This window comes from Pituophis catenifer, unplaced genomic scaffold, assembly GCF_029215685.1.
Source record: "Pituophis catenifer annectens isolate HBS135680 unplaced genomic scaffold, rPitCat1.0.hap2 SCAF_16, whole genome shotgun sequence".
In the NCBI taxonomy this organism is placed as follows: domain Eukaryota; kingdom Metazoa; phylum Chordata; class Lepidosauria; order Squamata; family Colubridae; genus Pituophis; species Pituophis catenifer.
This window is the reverse complement of record NW_027256896.1, coordinates 2,311,100-2,334,213: the sequence shown is the minus strand read 5'-3', so window position 1 is coordinate 2,334,213 and position 23,114 is coordinate 2,311,100. Positions and strand designations below refer to the sequence as shown.

The 23,114-nt window shown below is 40.8% G+C and overlaps 1 protein-coding gene across 1 annotated transcript in view; it reads left to right on the top strand.

Annotated features, from left to right (window-relative positions):
* Positions 1-1,569: 1,569 nt before the first annotated feature.
* Positions 1,570-23,114, top strand: part of ARHGAP17 (Rho GTPase activating protein 17) — a 74,905-nt gene continuing 53,360 nt past the window's right edge. The window contains 1 exon segment of the mRNA XM_070954825.1: positions 1,570-1,720. Within this exon segment, the coding sequence (XP_070810926.1) occupies positions 1,668-1,720 (53 nt within the window). The 5' untranslated portion in view covers positions 1,570-1,667.

Genomic DNA, 23,114 nt, shown 5'->3' with positions numbered 1-23,114 from the left:
TTCGCTGAAAAAGCCATGTTTTAAAGGCTTCCCTAAATAACAGGGTCACGGCTGATAAACTGGCCCGCAGGGTGGGTGGAGGCATGTAATTAATTAATCAGTGGGTCATCAAGTCCAACAGGAGACCGACGTTGCATGTCCTGTCCGTCATTCCATCTGGCAGGAGCAAGACCTACTCCTTCGGGAGTAGGGCGGTATACAAATTAAATAAAATGAAAAATAAAATGAAGACCTGCCTTTTCTGCCGTGGTTCCCACCTTCTGGAACGTCATGCCCCCCCCTCCCCAAGCCCCATTCCCCCTCAGCCCATTCCTGTTACTCTTCTGGAAAGCCTGTAAAACATGTTTTTCCAGCAACCTTGTAGATCTATGGGGATCCTGCGGGGTGGCTGCAGATGTTAGGGGACTGTTATTTTCCCACAATCTTTTTGTAACATGGTGTGGGAGTAGGAATGGATTTCCGGAGAAAAATTGCAGACTACTGGAACCAGGTGCACCACTCAGGTGACCCTGAGGACACAGATAAACCTCCAAGTGCTTCAAATAGGATGCAAATGTCCAGCTGTCTGCAAGGAATATAAACCCTTCCATTCCCCACTATCCTGTCAGAGCTGAAGAAGCTTCTTGGATGAGAAGCAAAACGTCTTCAAAAGAAAAAGAAAAAAACAAGAAAGTCCAGTTGCCTCCTGAAAAAGCACCTTAGGAACAACCATGACCTGGATGAGAGAGAATCTCTACAGACTTTTTGTAACATGCTTTTATTTTTATTCATGGGGTGTGATGCTAGTTCGCCTCCTCGTGGTGCACCCTGGATAGCAAGGTAGTGTGAACCAAACGACTAGCAACAAGTGGCAGCCAGACTAATTTCCTGGCTCTCTTAAGGATTAAACCACTATAAATCCATGTATTTGTCATATACTAAATAAATATTTATTCATGTTTCAGAGTCTTAAAGATTATACTATTTTAACTGTTATTGTGGTTACACATGGAGATGGGCAGCTATGGTTTGCTAAATAAACATTGGCTAAATAAACATGCTATGGTTGACTGAAAAGGTCCCATGCAACCTGCCTTTGCAAAACCAGCCTGTCTCCCCTCGCATCCCAATCTTTTGGGATTATCCTTTTGGAAGACTGCTTAACTGGCTAATAATGGGGGTCGGGAAGAAGAGGCTTTCTCCACGTGACCAGCTCCCCCTCCCCCAGGAAGCTGCCCTATCTGCGATGCCTCAAGGCCAAGCGACCCTCGCTCAGAAACGGCCAGCCAAGAGCCGTCCGCCACCTCGATCCACTGGGAGGGCTTCCCGTCCTCCAGAGCAGCAGCGCAACTCCCCCGCCCAAGGAGAAAGCGCCCCCGGGACGTGGGAGGAATGTGCCGCCCTGCGCACTCCTCTACCCTTTCCTAACTCTTCAAAAGCACCGGACGCGGCCTTTCTACCCTCTGGCTCTCTATGGCCCTGACGGAATTTCCGGGCGCCGCCCTGTGCTCCGGAGCAGGCAGGCAGGGCGGGCGGTGACGCGCCGGCAGCCGGAAGTCGCGGCGCCTTCCGGTGGGACAGTGAGGTGGAAGCCGGGTCTGCCGCTGCGGGCTGCGCTGGCGAGGCGGGCCGGGTGTCGCGCGCGGGAGGCGCGGTAACAGCGGGGAAGCGACGGCGGCGCCGCCACCATGAAGAAGCAATTCAACCGCATGAAGCAGCTGGCCAACCAGACGGTGGGCAGGTGAGGGCGCCGGGGCTGCGAGGGCCGAGCCCCCCGTCTCCCCCTTCTGGGCTGGGTGGGCGGGGGGCACAGGCGCCGGCTCCGACACCAGGCCCGGAAGGAGCTTCGTGCCTTCCCGCCGGGGCTCGAGGCGTTGCTGTGGGAAGCTCAAGAAACTCGGAGCCCGCGGGCTGGTTCTGGCGGTCCCTGCAAGGAGGCCGGTTCGTGGGCGTCCCTGCCTGGTTCTCCCACTTGGGCGGCGTTGCCCGTGGGGAGCGAAGTGGGAATTCCCGGCTGGGCTTCGAACAGGCCAGGCTAAATGGGGGTTGGTGTGTCACGCAGACAGGTTGGAAGGGAGAGTAGAAGTTATCCTGTCTACCGGTGTGTCCTTAGTTTATCTGCCTTCCAATTGTGTGTCAAGCAGGTGGTGATTCTGGCAGAAAAGGTCCTTTCTCAGTACTTGTTCACTCGGGGAAAAAGAGTCATAAGGGAAAGCAGTTGCTCGGCTAAATTCTGTCCACGGTCTTTTAAGACTTTAAATGCACTTGTAGTCTCTTAAATGAAAGACACTCGGTATTATATAAAGTTGACCTAAGAGGGACATCTTGGCCTACGTTATGAGCCAGTAGTGGTGATGAGGGCTCGTATTGTATTGACTGGGGCAATTAACAAATGCATTCTATAATTAGTTGCAGTCATTTCATCAGAGCGATCTGCCAAAAAGGACTTTGAACCCACAGAAACCTGTGGTGGTGTATGTTATTGTCAAATATTTCATTTTTATTTCAGAAAATAAATAAATTGAGCTGGATAGTCGTCTTTCCATCTTCAGTTTCCTGTAGCACTGCAGATGTTTATTATCTCCGTCCAGTATTTTAGCCTACTGAGTAGACAGGTTAAATACAGAAATCTAAATTAGAGGAAGTGGGAAATCTGAGGACTCAGATGCCTTGAGTTGACCTTGTTTATTTATTTTATTTATTAGTTGCATTTCTATGCCACCCAACTCCCTAGGGACTCTGGGCGGCTTACAGCAAAAAAACAATGGGAACAATATCCCGTAAAAATTTAAATGCTTAAATGCAGAGAGTCAGACTGGTGTAGCAGTAAAAGCCCCCACTGCAGAAACCAGGAGATTCAGTTCTAATTCTGCATTAGGCACAAAGTTAGCTAGATCCCTCTTATTTCTGGTTAGAAAGGAGACACCAGTCAAGCCACTTCCAAAAATGTTGCAAGGAAAACTACAAAGACTTCTTCAAACAGTTGCCTAGTGTTGAGTCTGTATTGAAGGCAAACACGCACACATATAAATAGACAATGCCAATAACAGATAGCACCTGGCTTAGTTTGAAAGAATCAGACCTGATTAGTACTTGCATGGGAGATAATTGGGAAACCAAGCCATTAGGCCAGATGGAAACCTAAAGAAAGAGGAAAGTTTAGAGAACTGAGCAGCATTTTAAACTTGTCAAATAAACAAAATAATGGCAATCTCTGTTTCTTTCTACTGAGAAAATTGCATGTAAATCACCTGTTGAAAATAATTGACTTTCCACTGCACTAATTGCTTTTAGATAAGCCTTTCTTTCTCAGCCAAATTGAAGATAACATGTAAAGAATTTATATGGCTCCCTAACTCAAACAATGGGAATCTGGGCTGCTTACAAGAGGAAACAAACCAAGATAAAAGCAAGGGAGCAGGAAAGGGAGATGGGGACAATCGGTGTCTCTACAGAAAGGCACACTTCCAAGTCCCAACAGGTTTCAAGGAAGGGACCCAAAATTTGTCCACCATATATTAAAGCATAAAGACAAGCAGATGGCCTTGTGGAGAAGCGATCCCACAGATAACCAGACCTTTGGCCTAAATAGCTTTTAAAGTATATATTGTATTGTAGGAAATAATTTCAGTGCTAGGAGTTCCTATATAAATATTTACAATTGGTGTTCTACTTAATCAAAAGTATTTCAACAGTAGCAGTCTAATTTGATTTGTAAAAAGCTATTAATATAGCAATTTAGAGAGTTTCCAAATAGTAAAATAGCTAGTACAGATAGTCCTCGACTTATAACTGTTCATTTAGTGATCATTTGAAATTAGAACAACACTGATAAAAGTGACATGACCATTTTTCACATTTATGACCACTGCAGCATCTCCATGGTCAGGTGATCAAAATTCAGACACTTGGCCACTGGTTCATACTTACGACCATTGCTGTGTCCCAAGATCATGTGATCCCCTTTTGCAACCCTCTGACAAGCAAGGTCTATGGGGAAACCAGATTCACATAACAACTATGTTGTTACATAACAATTGTAGTGATTCACTTAACAACTGTAGCAAGAAAGGTTGTAAAATTCACTTAACAACTGCCTCGCTTAGTAAGAAGCAGCAAGATTATTATCCGCACAAAAGTGGAAGGACCCTTCTGTTCCCACAAATGGCTGCAGAAGCTGAAATGGCAAAATTGACTATTTTGACTAAAGAAAAGAATATTAGTGCTTTTGTTTCCCCACAGAGACAAAGCTTCTGAACTTTGTGCTTGAAGTGGAAAAGAATGAAACTCTGATTTTGGGTTTTAGATTGATAGATGCTTATAGAAAGCATCTATTATTATGAAATTATTATGAAAAAAACAAAAAGGTGTGGTTTGATGTTAATGTTTTATTCTACTGGAACAGAGGGAGTCAGTTGGAAGTCAGTGCTTTTTCTTTTTCCCAACCCTTCCTCACTTCTCTTTCCCCCCCCCTTTCCCCCACTGATTTCCTATTTACTTTTGTATTTTGTATCTTATTTTACAACTCAATAAAATGTTTGCTGACGAAAAGTGATGGAGGAGGAACTTGAGTCTCTCGGTCACTTTCCAATTAGTGGAAAGGCTAATTTTACTGTCTGCCTCCTGCCAGTTGCTTTTCTATTTTACAAGTCATATTGTCTAAACTGAGAACCTACTTGAGAGTTTGAATATAAAATGAAATTTAAATTGAATAAATGTTGAAAACATACAAATGTTACAGATACAGTATTTCATTTGAGCAAAAGAGGTGGAAATCTTGAAAGAATGTAGGAAACAGTGAAATGTATATAACTTAACAAAGTAACCTTTGATTACTACAGCCTTATGTAATTAAGGTAGGGTTAGGGAACCTTTGCCTGCAGTCATAAAACACTTCTGTTTTGGGTTTAATTTATTGAAGGCATTTAGTAGGAGGTATCACTTTGCATTCATTTGCATTAACGTATCTTGGCCAGGAGAATAGTATGCACTTAAATATCTTCGAATATTCTTATGAATTTGTAAGTAAGCATATTCAGGATTAAAAGAAGACTTACAAAAATTTATTTCAGGTTTAAATGAGAAATTAAGGAGGGGTTTTTATTAGTGTCAGTTTAATTACTAAAGCAGGAAATAGCACTAACTATTCTCCCTTGCCCTCCCAACCCATTAGGAGAAAAATCTTCAAATAAACCAACTCTCAATGTGCCAAATTTGGTGAGCTTGGAATACCTTAGAATGACCTGAATAATTTAGTTTTAAGTGAAGCTTATTTCTACTTAGTTATTGTGCTGAGATGCCATTGTTTCTTCTCAAATTAAGCTGCTTGAAATAAGTTGACAATGATGTATCCAATAGTATCTTTCCATACCATTTGTAATGACTTTGTTGCTAACAGGGTGTGTAAAATGCAGGGTTCATAAAAATTTTGAACAAAATGAATGAGGGCAGACTGCAGGACAATTTTGCAGAACCTGTTTCACAGCTTCCATGAATCCTGCAAGAGGTCCTGGAAACTGGTAATGTCTTTGTTGTTACCACAGAAGATGAAAGAGCAAATCTGGACTGTAAATGGTGGGAAAAGGGAGCACTGGGCTTCCCATTTTACAGGACCCCCTCCTGCTCTTCAACCCCATGTTTGGATCTAGGAAGTTGGATTGCTGGTGACTTTAGTCTCGTGGTGCTCTTGGTCAGTACCAGATAATGTACCTAATACACACAATTTAGTCATGGATAAGTGACGTGGGCCTGGTATGTAGAACCAAAGATTTATTATGTGGTATAGACAGGATGCTCTCTGAAATGCTCTCTTCTGTGTTTTGGGTCTTTTAGCATCTACAACTCTTAAAGTTGTATGTGTGTGAGAAGGGGATGGGTGGGATGATTCTCAGGAATGAGTTGTCTTTGACCCAGGACTCTATTTTAGAGGTGTTGGCGTATGAGAACATGTTCGGGACTCTAATTGTGAACTGCCCACTAGAAGATCCCATTGTGACCATGTGATTGTCATGGTTGGACAGGTATTTACCATCCTTCCATTACAGATTTCAAGATCTGGACGACCTTGGCCTTCATTTGCTTTTCCCCATATAATCTCTGGCTTGACTCATTTTACCTTGTAGTAACTGGCGTTGCTATTAATCTTTTGCTTTAGACAGGTCACTTCCTAGTCCCAGTGAGGCTTTCTGCTTCCAGACAGGTGATTGATTACATTGATCCACACCAGACACTTTGTGGAAGTGGATGAACTCTGATGGGGCTGTGTGGATTTTCCCAGCAATCTGGTAGACAGTCCCATCAGGTTCTTGCTCAAACTTTGGAATTCAGAGGCAGCCAGAGACCATGTGATTGTTCCTGAACAAGGTCCTGGAATTTCTTCAGTGAACTGCATCCCAAGTCTACTTCACTTGTCCATGACCAAACTCTGTATAAATGCAGTTTTATTAAAATGATCTGGTACTGACTGAGAGTACCTGAGACCAAAATCACCAACCATTTACCTCAACAGATCAACAGAAGGGAAATCAACAGACAAAATAGCTGGTGAGCTAGTGGAGGAAGCCTAGTAGTGAATCTGACCGAATGGAATCTTCAACATGTGCAAATATGGCAGCTGGGGCAGTTATGTGTCCCTTTAGGACAAGGGCATGTTAAGCCTCTGCTCCGCAGTCTACATCAGTCACCAGATTGGTCCAATTCATGGTGTCAGTCTTCCCAGGCAGAAACAGGGCTAGATGAAGGAATTCTATTTTATTGTAAGGCTACATTAACACAATCTTGCAAGCCTAAACTTCTCACCTCCACTTTTAACCACCAGATCCTTTAGGGTGGATAGTTCCTTAGTTTCTTTCTCCAACCACTAAGCGACTGGGGGCTCCTGCCTCTCTCTTCTCCGATTGTTTCCTAGGCAGCATCTTTCCCTGTTTCTCCAAGATCAGGCACACATTCCATTACAATGGTGTTGGGTTTTTTTACCTTTAAAGCCCTACCTGCCTTGAGGCCAGGTTATTTGAAGGACTACCTCTCTATGGTTACGCATATCAGTTCTGGCAGGAATGGCATGTTATGGGTCCCATTTGCTAAAAAGAATACATTTGATGGGATGACCCAGGAGAAAATCCTTTTCTGCTGCATTACCCTACCTAAGGAACATCTTTTCCCTCTGAAGTGAATTAGCTTTGACTCTCTTGTCCTTCTGGAAATCCTTTAAAATGTGTTTTTTTCAGCAGCCTTCAGGATCCCTTGGGAACGAGGAGCCCATAAAATGGTTGCATTGTATGTGAGATTTTGGTCCATTCTCCCATTAACTTATTTATATTTCGTTTCGATTGTTATTTAAGATTTATTTATTGTTTGTATACATACATTTATTTGATCGATAAAGTGCTGTTTTCAGCTCCACTTACTGCAGACAGAACAAGCCTGTTCTGAGACGCTCAAGGTCTCCTATTTGAGCTGCTGAGTGGACGGAGGTGGTATTTTTCTCTAGCAGCTACTTCACTTTGGAATAGTTTCCTTCCAAGGTTCAGTTAACACTTTAATACCATATAAGAAAACTGTAAAAATAATTTATTCCACAGCACTTTTGATTTACAATTGTCCCTATTGAGATTTTTGAATTTATGAGTATTACTAGCTACCTTGTTTTATTTATTAACCAGATTGAGGGGTTTATTTTTCCAACATGGCACCAGGAGTATAGTTGGAGCCAACAGTTTTTGTTTATATGAGGACGTTGGAGAGGTGTTCAGAGATGCTGCCCTATTAATAGCTGGAAGTGAAATTGGGCTGAAGAGTTCACTTGGGATTGTTGCTGCTATAACTGCTTCCTTTCTGCATAGCATCTGCCCTACCTGAGCTCCTCAACTCCAGGGTGGCGGTGGAGTTCCCCAGGCTTATGGTCTGGGTGACTTCAGTCTGCCTTCTCTGGTAGAGTTGGAACTGGCGCAGGTGTTATGGCCACCCATGACACTCATGGACCGGGCCAAGGACTTTGAGGGCACCACACACAATGATGGTGAAAGTTTGGAATTGGTCTTCCTGTCAGGACAGTGGTGACATGACCCTATTAGGGTCAGATCACTTTCTGGTGGCTTTAAGTTTTCCAGGGCTGCTCCCTCTCACAGGGAGGTGGGGTTTATTTGATTGTTGATTGACAGAGGGGCTGAGAGAGATGAAATAGGTTAAGAGATGCTTAGAAGGAATGAAGCCATCTGAGCCCAAGGCCGATCCGCTGTTAAGGCCTCCCTTGCGGTGATATCTGTTGCCGCTTTTCCATCTTCATTGCATCTGCTGATAGGTATCCAGCAACCCTGGTTTCTCCTTGGAGAGGGGAGCCAGAGATTCATTTGTAGGGCCATTGGGAATGCATTATGTATCTATTGAAGAAAGTTGCTTGGATTTGCTCCAGGATAGCAATAGCAATAGCACTTAGATTTATATCGCATTTCACGGTGCTTTACAGCCCTTTCTAAGCAGTTTATAGAATCAGCATATTGCCCCCAAAAATCTGGATCTGCATTTTACCGATCTTGGAAGGATGGAAGGCTGAGTCAGCCTTGAGCTGGTCAGGATCGAACTCCTGGAGTGAGCAGTGAGTTAGCCTGCAATACTGCATTCTAACCACTGCACCACCATGGCCAGGATGGACTCTGGCTTTGAAGTAGGCCTTATGTAGTTGACTAAAGCACAGTCTCTCAGTGTTATCTGAGGTTCGTTCTGATACTCCTGAGGAGTTGGAGAGTACCCTAGGGCTGTGAGTTCAGCCACTGTGTGTGTTACACCCACATGGATTACTGTGGGCTGTCTCTGAAGAACTTGGCCCAGAATGTAACAACACAAGCAATTATGGGTGTGCCTTGGTGCACCCATATTTCATCCTGCTTTGTAAGCTGCACTGGCTCCCAATAGGTACAATTCAAAATGCTAGTTGCCATCTAGAAAGCCCTTCATAGGCCCATCTCTCTCCAGTTATCTTTACCTGCCTCATCATGTCCAGCAGAAGAGGCAGCTCCAAGTCCCATCTATTACCGTATTTAAAAAGGTTATCTAGGAGGGCCCAGGAAGCATGCCTGTTTGTGTTGCTCCCTTTGCCCTTTGCCCCCACCCCCACCCCCACCCCACGTGAGATTAAAGTGGCCCTAACCCCTGCTGGTCTTTCAGAAAGCCCTTAAAACCTGACTATTCCCTGAGGCATAAGGTCGGCAGAACAGGTAGTCCTTGGGTTATGACACAATTGGGACCAGGATTGCCCTCGCAAAGCAATGTGGCCATAAAGCGTGGTGTCACATGACCACATTGCTGGATGACAACAATCCTGGCAGTCCCAGTTGCCATTATAACCCCAAGGCGTACAGGTTGGTCGTTAAGCAGGAAGCAGCATAAGCCCCAGGGAAAGGATGGTTGGGGGGGGGGTTGGGGGGAGGTTTGACACAGGCCAGGCACCAGAGCACAGCAAGGCTGGGGGAAGCTCCCACAGCACAGCATGAGAACAGGGAGCCTGGGGGATTTATCAGATGGACTTGTGACCTTCCCTGCTGGCCACCCCACTGATTTTGCTTGTGGGGAGCTGGCTGGGAAGGCTGCAAATGGCAGTCTTGTGACTGTGGGGTGCTGCAACCACTGTGAGAGCCAGTTTCCCAGCACCCAAATCATGATCACATGACCAAGATTGATCTGTGAAGGATGGACCGGTCATAAAATACCACTTGTCACAACTTTGGACAGTCGCTGAACAAGCGGATGGTAAATTAGGATCACCTGCAGCATGAAGTCTGAACAGTGTTGCTACTAAATGGATTATGGTTGGTTTTTTTCTTCCCTTGGTTTCCATCCTTTTTTGCTTTTCTCTTTGTTATATTTGTATCTCTATTTTTTGTTTTACTGATATTTTTAACTGCATCCCTTATCCAGAAGTGAGATGAGCATTCCTATAAATTGAATAAAATATTTTATTGTTAGTTATATTTGTTTTTTTTTATATAAGAGTATGGGGACATCCCCCTTCTCCTCCCCCCTCATTTTTTTCTCTCTTTAAAGATCATTTTGTTAATTGTGTATCCTAAGAATGTAAACTAAAAATTAAATGTTGACTTAAAAAGAGTAGAGCTGCAAAACGACAATATAGGTGTTTATAAAATGTAACTCTATATAACATCTTTTTGTGAAAAAAATCTCAAATGTATTATTGCAGCGTTTAGCTAGTGAGAAAGGATAATAAAGGAGCCGTGGCTACTTCTGCTGATTGCCGACTGCCTGTAATTTGGCAGTTCGATTCTGACCGGCTCAAGGTTGACTCAGCCTTCCATCCTTCCGAGGTGGGTAAAATGAGGACCCAGATAGTTGGGTGCAAGAGGCTGACTCTGTAAACCACTTAGGGAGGATTGTAAAGCACTGTGAAGCGGTATATAAGTTTAAATGCTAATGCTATAAACCAGGATTTCAGAAATATATTGTAGTCTCTTGGCAGAGGGAAGATTGTGCAGCGACACAGAGGTTAATGATGGAAAGAAGCTGATTCAGATGTTGGTAAAGGCATGGAGGATGTGACCAAGATTCTTCAAAATATAGAAACCCTTTGTAGAAGATAAGAAGATGGCACCATTTGTGTATTTATTTATTTATTTATTTATTTTATTGAATTTCTATACCGCCCTACTCCCGAAGGACTCAGGGCGGTGCACAGCCATGAAATAAAACACATAGATATACAAAATTTAAAATCGAATAAAATGAATTAAATAAATTTGGCTGAATTAATACCCATAATTTAAAATACCCATAATTTTAAAATACATTAAAAATTTAAAATTTACACTTAAAAGGGAGAAGATTTAGGCGAGGCCAGCTTGATGAAATAAAAGCGTCTTCAACTCGCGGCGGAAGGTGCGCAGATCTGGAATCCTCCGTATCTCTGGGGGGAACTCATTCCAGATCGTCGGTGCCCCCACAGAGAAGGCTCTCCCCCTAGGGGCCGACAGCCGACATTGCCGACGGCACCTGGAGGAGCCCCTCTCTGTGGGAGCGTACTGGTCGGTGGGAGGCTGTTGATGGTAGTAGGCGGTCCCGTAAGTAACCAGGTCCTAAGCCATGGAGCGCTTTAAAGGTGGTAACCAGAACCTTGAAGCGCACCCGGAAGACCACCGGGAGCCATTGCAGCTCGCGCAGGAGAGGTGTTACATGGGAGCTCCATGTTGCTCCCATAACCACCTGCGCGGCCGCACTCTGCGCCAGTTGGAGCCTCCGGGTGCACCTCAAGGGGAGCCCCATGTAGAGAGCATTACAATAGTCCAGACGACTATTGTATTGCATTACAATAGTCCAGACGAGAGGTGACGAGGGCATGAGTGACTGTGCGTAACGAGTCCCGATCTAGACAGGGACGCAACTGGCGAATCAGGCGAACCTGATGAAAAATCCTCCCGGTCACGGCCGTCAAGTGCTCTTCTAAAGACAGCCGTGAGTCCAGGAGGTTACAAGTTACGAGCCCTTTCCGTGGGGGCCAATGATTCGCCCCCAATAGCCAGCGATGGCGCCAGCTGACTATATCGGGACGTCGGAAACCACAGCCACTCGGTCTTGGATGGGTTGAGCCTGAGCCTGTTTCTCCCCATCCAGATCCGTACGGCCTCCAGGCACTGGGACATCACTTCAAGGTAAGTAACCAGGTATATGAGAGAGGAGACTAAAGGTTGTTGACTGCTGGCATCCCTCACAGTTGGTAGCAGTGGAATCAGGAGCTCTCGTGTTTACCTAGACTTTAATGGCCTGGATCAGTCTTTCTCAAGACTGGCAACTTGAAGATGTGTGGACTTCAACTCCCAGAATTCCTCATGCTGGCTTGGGAAATTGCCATGGGTGAGAAATGCTGAGCCAGATTTTCCACTGACAGCAGCTCATTTGTTGTGACTTAAAAGTTGCAGATTTTTTTCTTCAGCTACCTGCACACAGGCTCAATTAACTTTAGCGGACTTAATCCTGAACAGATATAGACATCTCAGCTCTTGGGACAATTTCTGTTAATTTTTGTGCAGTGTGGTAACCTGCCAAACTCCTATAATACATTTGGTTTTGACTGAAACAAGTTTAGAGAGTGAAAGCAAATCTTAGCTTACTGGGACCCTTTGCTTTGCTTTTATCTGTGATTTAAAAATTGATTGTTATCACCCTGGGGATCTAAGTAAATTAATTTAGTAAGAGTGGAGGTTTAATAAAACAAGGTTTCTCTACATATGCAAATAGTATGTAATTAAGATTTGGAATTAGAAAACTCAGCAGATTCAACCCATTTCTCTCCCTCTCTCTCTCTCTCTCTCTCTCTCTCTCTCTCTCTCTCTTTTGTAAAAAGTATAGACTGGTCTAACTCAGAACCAGAAGTCACTGGGGGGAAGTACTGAGATTGGCAAGATGTTTCTTTCTTCCATGCTGTTTTCCCAGATAAAATTGCCCCTTTGCTCTGCGCATTTAAGTAGAACTTTTTGGTTGCTCAGCTGTTGGGCTTGCACCGGGAGTGCTGAATTCCCCCTTGCGAGAACATTTATTGGGTGACCTTGTGCTAATCACACTCTTAGTATAAGCTTTCTAGTTTAATACAGTTAATGAGATTAAAAGTGGCCATGCGCACAAGTTTGAACACCTTGCATGAAAGTTTGGATATAAATGCAATCATTACAGAAAGTTTTGTGGCCAACTCTCCTCCATTAGGAGAAAATAAAACCTTTTCATCTTCTTCACTTACAGTAGCTGTTTCTTACAAATGTAAAGATTGGAGTGTCTGAATATTCAAGTTAGCTGTGCTGGAAGATGTTCCAGCAGTTTCAATCCCTCTGCATTTGGGTACCAAGATGAAGAGCTGGTCAGTGGAGTGTTTTATTTAAAGCTTTAAAACACTTCAGATGCCAAGTTATCAGATTTGGCGTAGTGTCAGCTACTTGACTAGTTTTCCTTCCCCATTTTGTGTGTGATCTGGCAGTTCTATTTGTAATTTGACCAAGGCTTGATTTGGCTTGTCAGGCATTGTTTTTCAAGATTCATACCTGATAACGTAATGACAGATTTTAACTCTGGGCAAATGCCTTGTTTTCGAGCGATGCTTTTATCCCATCCCTTCAAATAATCCATGAAGAAAAAACTGTTAAGCTTCTGTTTCTGGTTGGATTATTTCATTGCACTTCACTGTCTTGTCATGTCTATTTCTCATGATCTTCCTCTTTCAGGATGAGATGAATTGACTGACTGTGACTTGTTTAAAGCTTCACAGGGCAGGAGGAAATGGAAATGAACCTGAACATTTCTAGCTTTGAATTTGCTTCTAGAAGAATCTTTGAGTGGTGGGATTTGGCAGTCAGTTGATGCGAGAATTGGCCCCTCATATGTGTCCCTTCCTTTTTTTTAAGCTCTCTCTCTCTCTCTCTCTCTCTCTCTCTCTCTCTCTCTCTCTCTCTCTCTCTCTCTCTGTGTGTGTGTGTGTGTGTGTGTGTGTTTGTGTGTGTAGCACAGAGAGATGAGTCATACTTGGAAGAGAAGACCTTGCTTTTATTAGGTCGTCTTCTAGAAATTGAGAGCTGAATAATCACATTTGATTTCAGCTTTTGGGCTTTTTCCCTTCCCACTTAGCTACATCAAAAGGGAACCTACTTTTCCTTCTGTGAGTTATGATGCACCCTCTGATTTTGAAGGGGGACTGGAACAGTTTTTGCAGCAAGTGATAGTCCAAGGTTATTAACTTGAGCCTCAAACATAAAAGCATGTTCTATTAATTTCACGTAAATATTCGTATACCTTTTTCAGGTATATTTGTGAAGTTTAGTGATGAATTGTTGATTTAATGTATCCCAGCAAAGTGACTTCAGCAATCCCAAGCTTAGTCACAAGAATGACTATGGCAAAGCATATGCAGCATTGGTGGAGGAGAAAAAAAGAGGGGTTGTAGTATATGTGAAAGAAGGAATAGATAGCAATTTAAAATATGTTGACACGATAGGGAGAACAGTGATGATAGAGTTGAAGGTCAACAGTAAAAACATTTTATTGGTGGTTATATATGCTCCAAACAGCCAACAATCAGAATTTTATAAAAATGTGGATGAGAAAATAATAGAACAGAAAATGGAAAACGTATGTTTGATCGGTGATTTTAAATAAAAGAAAAATAAAGAAATAAAAGTAAGAAAAACGTATTGTCTAGAACATTTAAAGACTTGGTAGAAGAGTTAAATATGGTAGACAGCTGGAGATTTTATAACCCGGAAATTAAAAATTTTACATACTATTCGAACCCACATAGGTCCTGGTCCAGGTTAGACATGGCATGGGTTACTAATACGTTGATGCCAGAAATAGAATCTATAGAAATATTGTCTAATAAATGGGCGGACCATAACCCAATAATGTTAACATGGAAGGGACGGTGGAGAAAAAAAAGTAGATGGGCAATGAATACACAGCTTTTGAAAGAAAAGGAATATAAGGAGTACATGGAAAATGAATTAGAATTGTTCTATAAGGAAAACACAAAACAGCACACCTCCCTACAAAATTTATGGGACACAACTAAGGCGTATGTAAGAGGCTTGACGATAGCCTATAATGCAAAATGGAAAAAAGAGAGGGAAAAGGGATGTTAATATTAACAGAGGAAGAAAAAGAATTATCAGATAAGGAAATTACTATGGGGGAGTTAAAAGAAGCATTGAAGAGACAAAAAAAAATAACAAAACGCCGGGGACCGATGGCCTACCAATGGAGTTTTATAAAAGTTTAGGGGACTCACTAAATGAGATATTATTAGAAACATACAATGGGGCATTGACGGAGGCAAAGTTACCAAATACATGGAGGGAAGCATATATTTCCCTGATACCGAAAGAAGGAGCAGATACAACATTCATAAAAAATTATAGACCAATCTCCTTATTAAATACCAATTATAAAATTTTTATGGGCATAATTGCAAATAGGATGAAAAAAATACTAAATAATAGAATACATCAGGATCAAAACGGTTTCTTGCCTACAAGACAAATAAAAAATAATATAAGAATGGTAATAAATGTTTTAGAATACTACGAGATGCATTCAGAAAGACAGGTAGCACTGATATTTCTGGATGCACAAAAAGTATTTGACCAAGTTAATTGGCAGTTTATGACACACTAAATTAAAAATATGAAATTCGGAGAGAAATTTACAAGAATGATATCGTCAATATATAAAAATCAAAAGGCTAGCGTATTAGTAAATGGGGAACCAACAAAATTATTTGGAATAAATAAAGGAGTAAGGCAGGGCTGCCCATTGTCACCCTTACTTTTTATTATGACTCTGGAAAACTTGCTAATCAGAATTAGGTCAAATGAAGAAATAAAAGGATTAAAAGTAAAAAAAGAAGAACACAAGGTCCAAGCCTTTGTGGACGACCTTGTCTTCTTCATAGAAGATCCAATAAAAGTAACACCCAAATTAATAAAAGAAATTGAGAAATTTGGAAATGTAGCCGGTCTAAAAATTAATAAGGAAAAGACTAAAATGATAACAAAAAATATAACAGCAAAACATGTAGAGAAATTAGCAAAAGATTCAGGATTACAGGTAGTCAAAAAAGTGAAATACCTAGGGATAAATATGACAGCCAGAAGTACAATGATAAAAGAGAATAACTATTGACCTTTGGTCCAAAAAATAAAAGATTTGGAAAAATGGGGAAAATTTAAATTGTCATTGTTGGAGAGAATTACAGCAATAAAATCAAATATACTGCCAAGACTCCTTTATTTATTCCAAACAATCCCAATAAAATTAGATAAGAATTTTTTTAGCAATTTGGATAAAATAACTACAAAATTTGTGTGGGAGGGGAAAAAATCAAGAATTAAATTAAGTATATTACAAGATGACAAAACTAGAGGCAGATTTGGACTCCCAGCATGGGAAAAATATTATAAAGCCTCAAGTTTAACATGGATTAGAGAATGGGTAACCCTGGAAAATCAAAGATTATTAAATTTAGAGGGTCACGATTTAATGAAGGGATGGCATGCCTTTTTATGGAGTCCCAGAAATAAAATATTCAAACATTTTAATAACCATATTATTAGGAAATCACTAATTGACATATGGCAAGAGATAAAAAGCAAACATTATATGAAAGTTCCCGGCTGGTTATCAACAATGGAAGCAATAACTCATCCCAATTTATTAGTAAAACAAAAACTGTTAAGATACAGGGAAATATTAGATTCACAAGGAGTATTGAAAACAAGGGAAGAACTCAATGAACAAGGAATATTAATAGACTGGTGGCCCTATTTACAAATAAAAATAAGAGGGCATGGGAAAACAATTATAGAACGACAAAATCGGTAGCATATAAGGAGAACCATTATAAGATGTGGTACAGATGGTATCTAGCTCCTTCGAGGCTAGCGAAAATGTACCCGAATGTAAATCTTGTTTGTTGGAAATGTAAATAAGCTCAAGGTACTTTTTTCCATGTTTGGTGGTTTTGCCCAGAAATAAAGAAATATTGGAAAAAAATAAAAACATGGATAATAGAAATAATAGACCAGAAGTTTTCTTATTAGGCATGATAAAAAGAAATATTAGAAAAGACATGAAATATTTAACACTACATATAATTACGGCAGCCAGACTGGCATTAGCACAATTGTGGAAAACAGATCGTATGCCAACAGATCGGGAAGTAATTCAAAAAATTTATACATGTGCAGAAATGGATAAATTAACTCTAGAATTAAAAGACAAGGAAGACTCAAAATATTTTATAGTATGGAATAGATGGTATAAGTGGATAAACCAAAGGAAAAAAGGGTAAAGATAAGAATTAGGGGAAATTCAAGCAATAAAGACTGCACCGTCAGATAGAATAGGTAAATAAGTCACTGTTTGTATATATGTGTTTATATAATCACATGTATTTAGTTTGTTAGTGTAATTGTGGATTGAAAATGTAATTTTATGATTGAGAAAATTTGTATATTTTCTCTTTTTTAAAAAATATTTTTAAATCTAATAAAGTTTGTTTTTTAAAAGTCAAAAAAAAAATGTATCCCAGCAAAGTGACTTCAGCAATCCCGAGCTTAGTCACAAGAAACCTTTGTGGAGAAAAATGTCCAGGCGATGAGACTCCGATAAGCTTGCTCTGTTCCCAAGGAAAGCAGCTGACCATCGGGGGAGAAGTGGAGAACTGGCCGGGCAGGGAAGAGGATGAGTGGGATGAAGGATGTCCTGGACTGAGTGACCACTGAAAAGAAGCCTCCATTAAGTCAGGGTTTGTTGTAGGTCTTACTTGTGGGGAACACAATGGAGGCAAATGACCAGCCACAAGATAGAAGCTCCGGCTTCTCAGGGTTTTCTACCAAAGAAAAGTTGTACTGCTCTGCATCTCTTTAGGCCTGGGAATAAGCCCTGTCAGATGCAGTAGAGCAGAGGCCTCACAACTTGGCAACTTTAAGCCTTGTGGACTTCAACTCTCAGAATTCCCCAGCCCAGCATGGCTGATTGGGGAATTCTGGGAATTGAAGTCCACAAGTCTTAAAATTGCAGTTTGGAGACCCTGCAGTTGAACTTATCTTAGAGTAGAGCAAAAGAGAATTACAGTGTCAATCTTGCTCAGCCAGTTTCTCCATGGTACTTCCCTTTTCTGAAGATCATTTATCATCTTTGTCCATAATGGGGAAGATTGCAGAGCTAATTAGCAGGAATTTCTTTATTAGCCTTGCTAATAAATAATGGTTGTGTTTACAGAGAAATTGAAATAGTTTGCCTGACTGCTGATTAATTCCATTGTTTGCCTTCTCAATAAATGTTTTTTTTTTTAAGTTAGCTATTTTGTTAGTTCTGATATATTTGAAGCAGCTATCAGTGTAATGGCTAGTAAGCTCATGAATTTCTTGGAGCCATAGAGTGATTTTAACAGGTTGTGTGATCTTAGTCAAGTTCTGATCCTTTGAATAAACAGTGCTTAAGTAAACCATGATGGTTATAATGATCACATTTGCTTCTACATTTTAAATATTGGACTAGGGCTAGTTTATCATGAGTGATGACAATGAAAATATGCTCATAAATTCTAAGTATTGCTTTTATATTTGTATTGTACTGATATTCTGTAAGTAAAAAAAGGTAAAGGAATGCCTGCAGATTTTACTCCGCTATTCATTGCCAACTCTAAGGGACGGTGCTCATCTCTGTTTCAAGGCCATAGAGCCAGCGCTGTCAGAAGATATTTCCACAGTCATGTGGCCAGCATGATGTTACGGAGCGCTGTTTTCTTCCCACTGTAGTGGTACCTATTTATCTATTCGCATTTGCATGCTTTCGAATTGCTAGGTTGGCAGGTGCTGAGGTGAGGTGAGGACGGGAGCTCACCCAGTTGAGTGGCACTTGGGTCTCAAACTTGCGCTGCCAGCTTTCCAGCTGACCAGCCCAGCTATCTTAACCACTGAGCCATCGTGCCACCCTATATTATGTAGACCTACTGTATAATTGGCTTTAATAAAGCATTTGAGAATATCAAAGCCATTATTATTTAAAGGTACTGGGCAGCAGAAGTACTCTGTGTTCTGGGGCTGGATGTGTTCAGCACCATGCAAATTCCTTCTGCAGTTTTCTAATTACTTGGGCTGTTTAGTCTTGAATGCAGGTTTTGCCACAGCCATACCCAGTTCCGGAGGCCATCTGGTTGATCCTTGCTAATTGTAACCGTTCAGTTTCTCCTCCTACTACAAAGAGTCATGCAAGTGCTGTGATTGCAGCCAAAGCCCAGAAAAACCTCCATTTTATTTAACTCATGGTTTTACCACAGATCCTATTGCTGCCAAGGAACAAAATGATTTTTTAAAATCTGTTTAATTATTGAAAACAATGAAAGATAAACACCGATTCAGTATACTCAGTTATGCAATTTTACAGTAAAAGTGAAATTGTTTCCATAATTATGGAAAGTTTGAGAGAGAGGGAGGTTTTTACTATTATTTCTTTTGATCTGCAAAATTTATGAAAATTTATACTTTACATATTCTAATTTTGTTAACATTTATTATTAATACTTAAATCTGTTCTAGCTACCCACTCCCATGCACAGTTCTTGCAATAACACAACATACCATGTGCTTTTTTTGAAATTATGTTTCAGGAGGCAAGCTGTTTAATAGTCCTAAGGAATATTACTGTTTTCCTGGTGAATAATTACATTTAATTTCTTAAAAACTACTCTCCAAAAATTCCGTATTATATGATTATTGTCAGTGAAATGAACATTCCTTTTGTTCAGGACCTCTTTCTAGTATTTTGGAGAATTAATAAAATTGGAGAATGTTCACAAGCTATAACCTATTTATTTATTTATTTATTTATTTATTTATTTATTTATTTATAGAAGAAGCGATAGACATCATGATCTCCGGAACGTTTAAAAGTTTAAAAATTTTATTTTAAAACTTGTGCTAAGCTTTCGTCAGCCCCTACCGACTTCATCAGAGTATAAAAGTATTTATTTATTTATTTATTTATCTATCAAAGAGATATTTATCTATCTATCTATCTATCTATCTATCTATCTATCTATCTATCTATCTATCTATCAAATTTCTATACTGCCCTACTCCCGGAGGACTCAGGGCAGTGAACAGCCAAGATAAAATACAGATAATACAAACATTAAAAGTCCATTAAAATTATTAAATATTTTGGCCGAAACACAAATTAAAACACACAATTTATAAACAAATCAAACGATTTAAAAATTTAAAAGGGAGAGTTAGGCCAGGCCAGCCTGCTGAAATAAAAAAGTTTTGAGAGCATGATGAAACGTGCGCAGATCCGGGATCCTCCATATCTCTGGGGGGAGCTCGTTCCAGATGGTAGGTGCCCCCACAGAGAAGGCTCTCCCCCTGGGGGCCGCCAGTACCATAAAAAGGTACTGTAGATGGGGATATAGCAAAGGCAAATTAAAACCATCAGGAAAATAAAGATTAGGCTAACACCCTTACTTATCAGTCTTGTAAAAGTTGGCAAAACATAGTATTCATACTATTATATATAAATGTGCGTATGAAATACTGTATAACAACCAAGTTATAACGTAGAACTTACTCACTTCTATAAAATTTGATTTCCCACTGCCTTAGAAAACAATTGTTTTTATTAAATCTTTTTGTTAAAAAGATTAAAAGTTATAATTTACTGGCCCTATACAACTTCTTATATAAAGGGGACCTCTTAGTGTCACTGTTTTATAGTTTGCAGTTTTTCTAAGTTATCACGTATCTTTTTAGTCTTTAAAATAATTGAGCCAAGTAGCTGGTACGAAATTGTAAACAAAGCGGTATTCTCAAAAGATGTCATTGATTGAGTTTACATGCTGCAGTAATTCATGGTTTGTTTGATCAAAACTTGCTAACTAAACTACAGGTGACTGGACTTCTATAGCACACACCAAGCCATCCACCAGTTTAGAAACGCTGATTGCTGAGTTCAGAATTAAACAAGCTTCATTGTGCATTCAAATTAGGATTCTTGAATTGGGATTTGAATGAGCAGAGTTTTTATTCTATTATATTTATTGGAGATTAATAAAGGAGAAAATTTGTAGCTCAGGGTTCAAACGAGGGTCCTTGGTGCTCTCTGAGCAAACTCTGGGAGCACCAAGGACCCCGCTTACTAGAGTTTGTGATAGACTTTTGTCTAACTGCAGACAAGGTTGTCTGGATAATCAGCTTAAGCCTGTTGTGTTTACTTGCCCATCCAGGGATCCATTGGGGTAATGGATTATGCTGATGCTGACCTCTGAAATTGGTGTTTACAGCTCTGCCTCCCACAGCAGTTTCATGCTGATGTAGGCAGATGGGGCAGGTGGACTCTTGGTATCACTGAGAAGTTTGTCTCTCATTAAGAATTACACAACCAAGCGATACTTCATTGAACCATTTGCCTTTCAGGCTGCCTAGCAGGCTTTCTTTAGGGAATAGCGATTTCCCGTGGTTTAGTAACAGAGCAAGCAAATAGCAAAAGAGCCACTTGGCCAGAGGTTTACATGCATCAAGACGCCTTCCTTGCCCTGAAATGAATAATATCAGTTAGAAAACTCTTTTCTGGGGATGCTGAAACTTACGTTCCATTTTTAAAAAGGGACAAAAATCAAGCGGGTGATTTTTTTTTTCCAGGTGAACCACGCAAAATTTCCTCACACTCGGTTTTACATACAGTCTTGTATATCAGGGGCATTCTACTTCGGCAACTTTACGTCTTGTGGACTTCAACTCCCAGAATTCCCCACATGCTTTGTCTCCCCTGAGCTGCTCCTTTGTAGCTTTGTACAGTGCAGCATTTCAGCCTTCTAACGCCGTAAGTCCAGTGCTTCTTCCACTTGTCCAAAGTGGCCTCTGCTCAGCCAGAACAAGAGCAGTTCCCTCTTTTTGGACAAGGGATGCCAGAAGATGATGTTAATCTGACACCAAGAGCCTGTTTTCCAGAGCATCTTGACTGTGGGCCCCCTTGAGGTTTCCCTTCAGATCTCAGCCCCTCTGCAAATCATGGCTATGACAAATGCTATCCCCATTTGTGACTTTTCCAGCTGGCTTTTGACAAGCAAAGTCAAGGGGGGAAGCCAGACTCACTTAATAACTGTGTGATTCAATTAACAACTGCAGTGATTCACTTAAAAGCTGTGGCAAAAAAAAAAAGGTTTAAAATGGGGCAGAACTCACTTAATAATTGCCTCCCTTATCCACAGAAATTTTGGGCTCAATTGTGGTTGTAAGTTTGTTAGAGTTTGCAGCAATCCAACCAGCACACAAGTAAATAGTTCAGCAGGATTCATGTATAAAAGAAACTTCTTTATATACAGTAATATAAAGCATGATGCATATATACAATACCCATGCAGCAGAAACCAGAACCAGAACTCAGAATGCATTTCACTTACAATGGTACCTTCATTACTGTAACCAGCTCCCCAGTTATGTGAAAAATGTTTCTAGGTAGTCCTCAACTTTGTCAGTGTATGAGAGTTCATGAATTGGAATAGACATGGTAACAAGTCAGCCAATGGGGACTGTTTGGTGACCCAGATAGCTCAGAGCCTGGGCATGGCTTAGCTTGACTGATTTGTATATAAGAGTTGCTTTGACCTTGCAATATAGCTTCTGTATTATATAGCTTATTCCGTGCCTATTATTTAAAAATTAAATGTTTGCTGCTTTCTGGTATAGTGATTGTTCAAGTCCTTTGATTCTAGGATCATTCACTTGATAGTCAGCCTGGCCAATCTTAAGGCACAACCTCTGTTGTTTGGGAACTGGGAGTAGAGCATACAATTGCATGTGTTATTAGGTGCTATGTGATGCCATAAACCAGCTCTGACATGAAGCTGCTTGCTTTCCTCTCATATTTCATAAGCATAGAGCTAGGAGATTTCAATTAAGTGACCTCTGCTTTTCTGGAATTTAGGGATAAGACAGTTAGAGAACAGTAGGGAGGCACTCTAACATGCTTGTAGAATCTGATTTACAACAATACCAAGAGCTTTCCAAGGCTTTTTTTTAAGTTGTAGGCATGAAAGCAGACAGGGATAAGAGAGGCCTTTGAAAACTTCATGTGACAAGATCTCTGTTGCAAACCAAGCTGAGCTGAGCTTTTTTCCAGAGCTAGTACGTACTACTCTAACTCAAACCTGCACCAAGAATAGGAAACAGGAATGGCATCACCCATGAAAAGAATCAGGAAAATTAAGCCTTCTGTAAGAAGTGCCTTGGCAGCAGTTTGACTTTATAGCATTCAGTACAATCAAAGCAGGATGGCTGGCTGTGAATGCTGGCAGAGTGACTAGTTATACTGAAAATTATTTCCAAAGGCATTCATTTGTACAACTAATAGTTTTGTAAACTGTGCCCGTTTATTTCCTTTGAGAGACAGGACTGATTCAGTGAACAGGGGAACTAACATAGAATTAGAATAATAGAGCTGGAAGTCTCCAGTCTACAACACAGTCCTTTCAACATTTCCAGGAAGGCAACACACCCATTTGCACTACTCAAGTGACCCTGGCAAGACAGATAAACCTCCAGGTGGCCTCAACGACCCTGTAAAAAGGAATACAAATGACCAGCTGTCTTGCA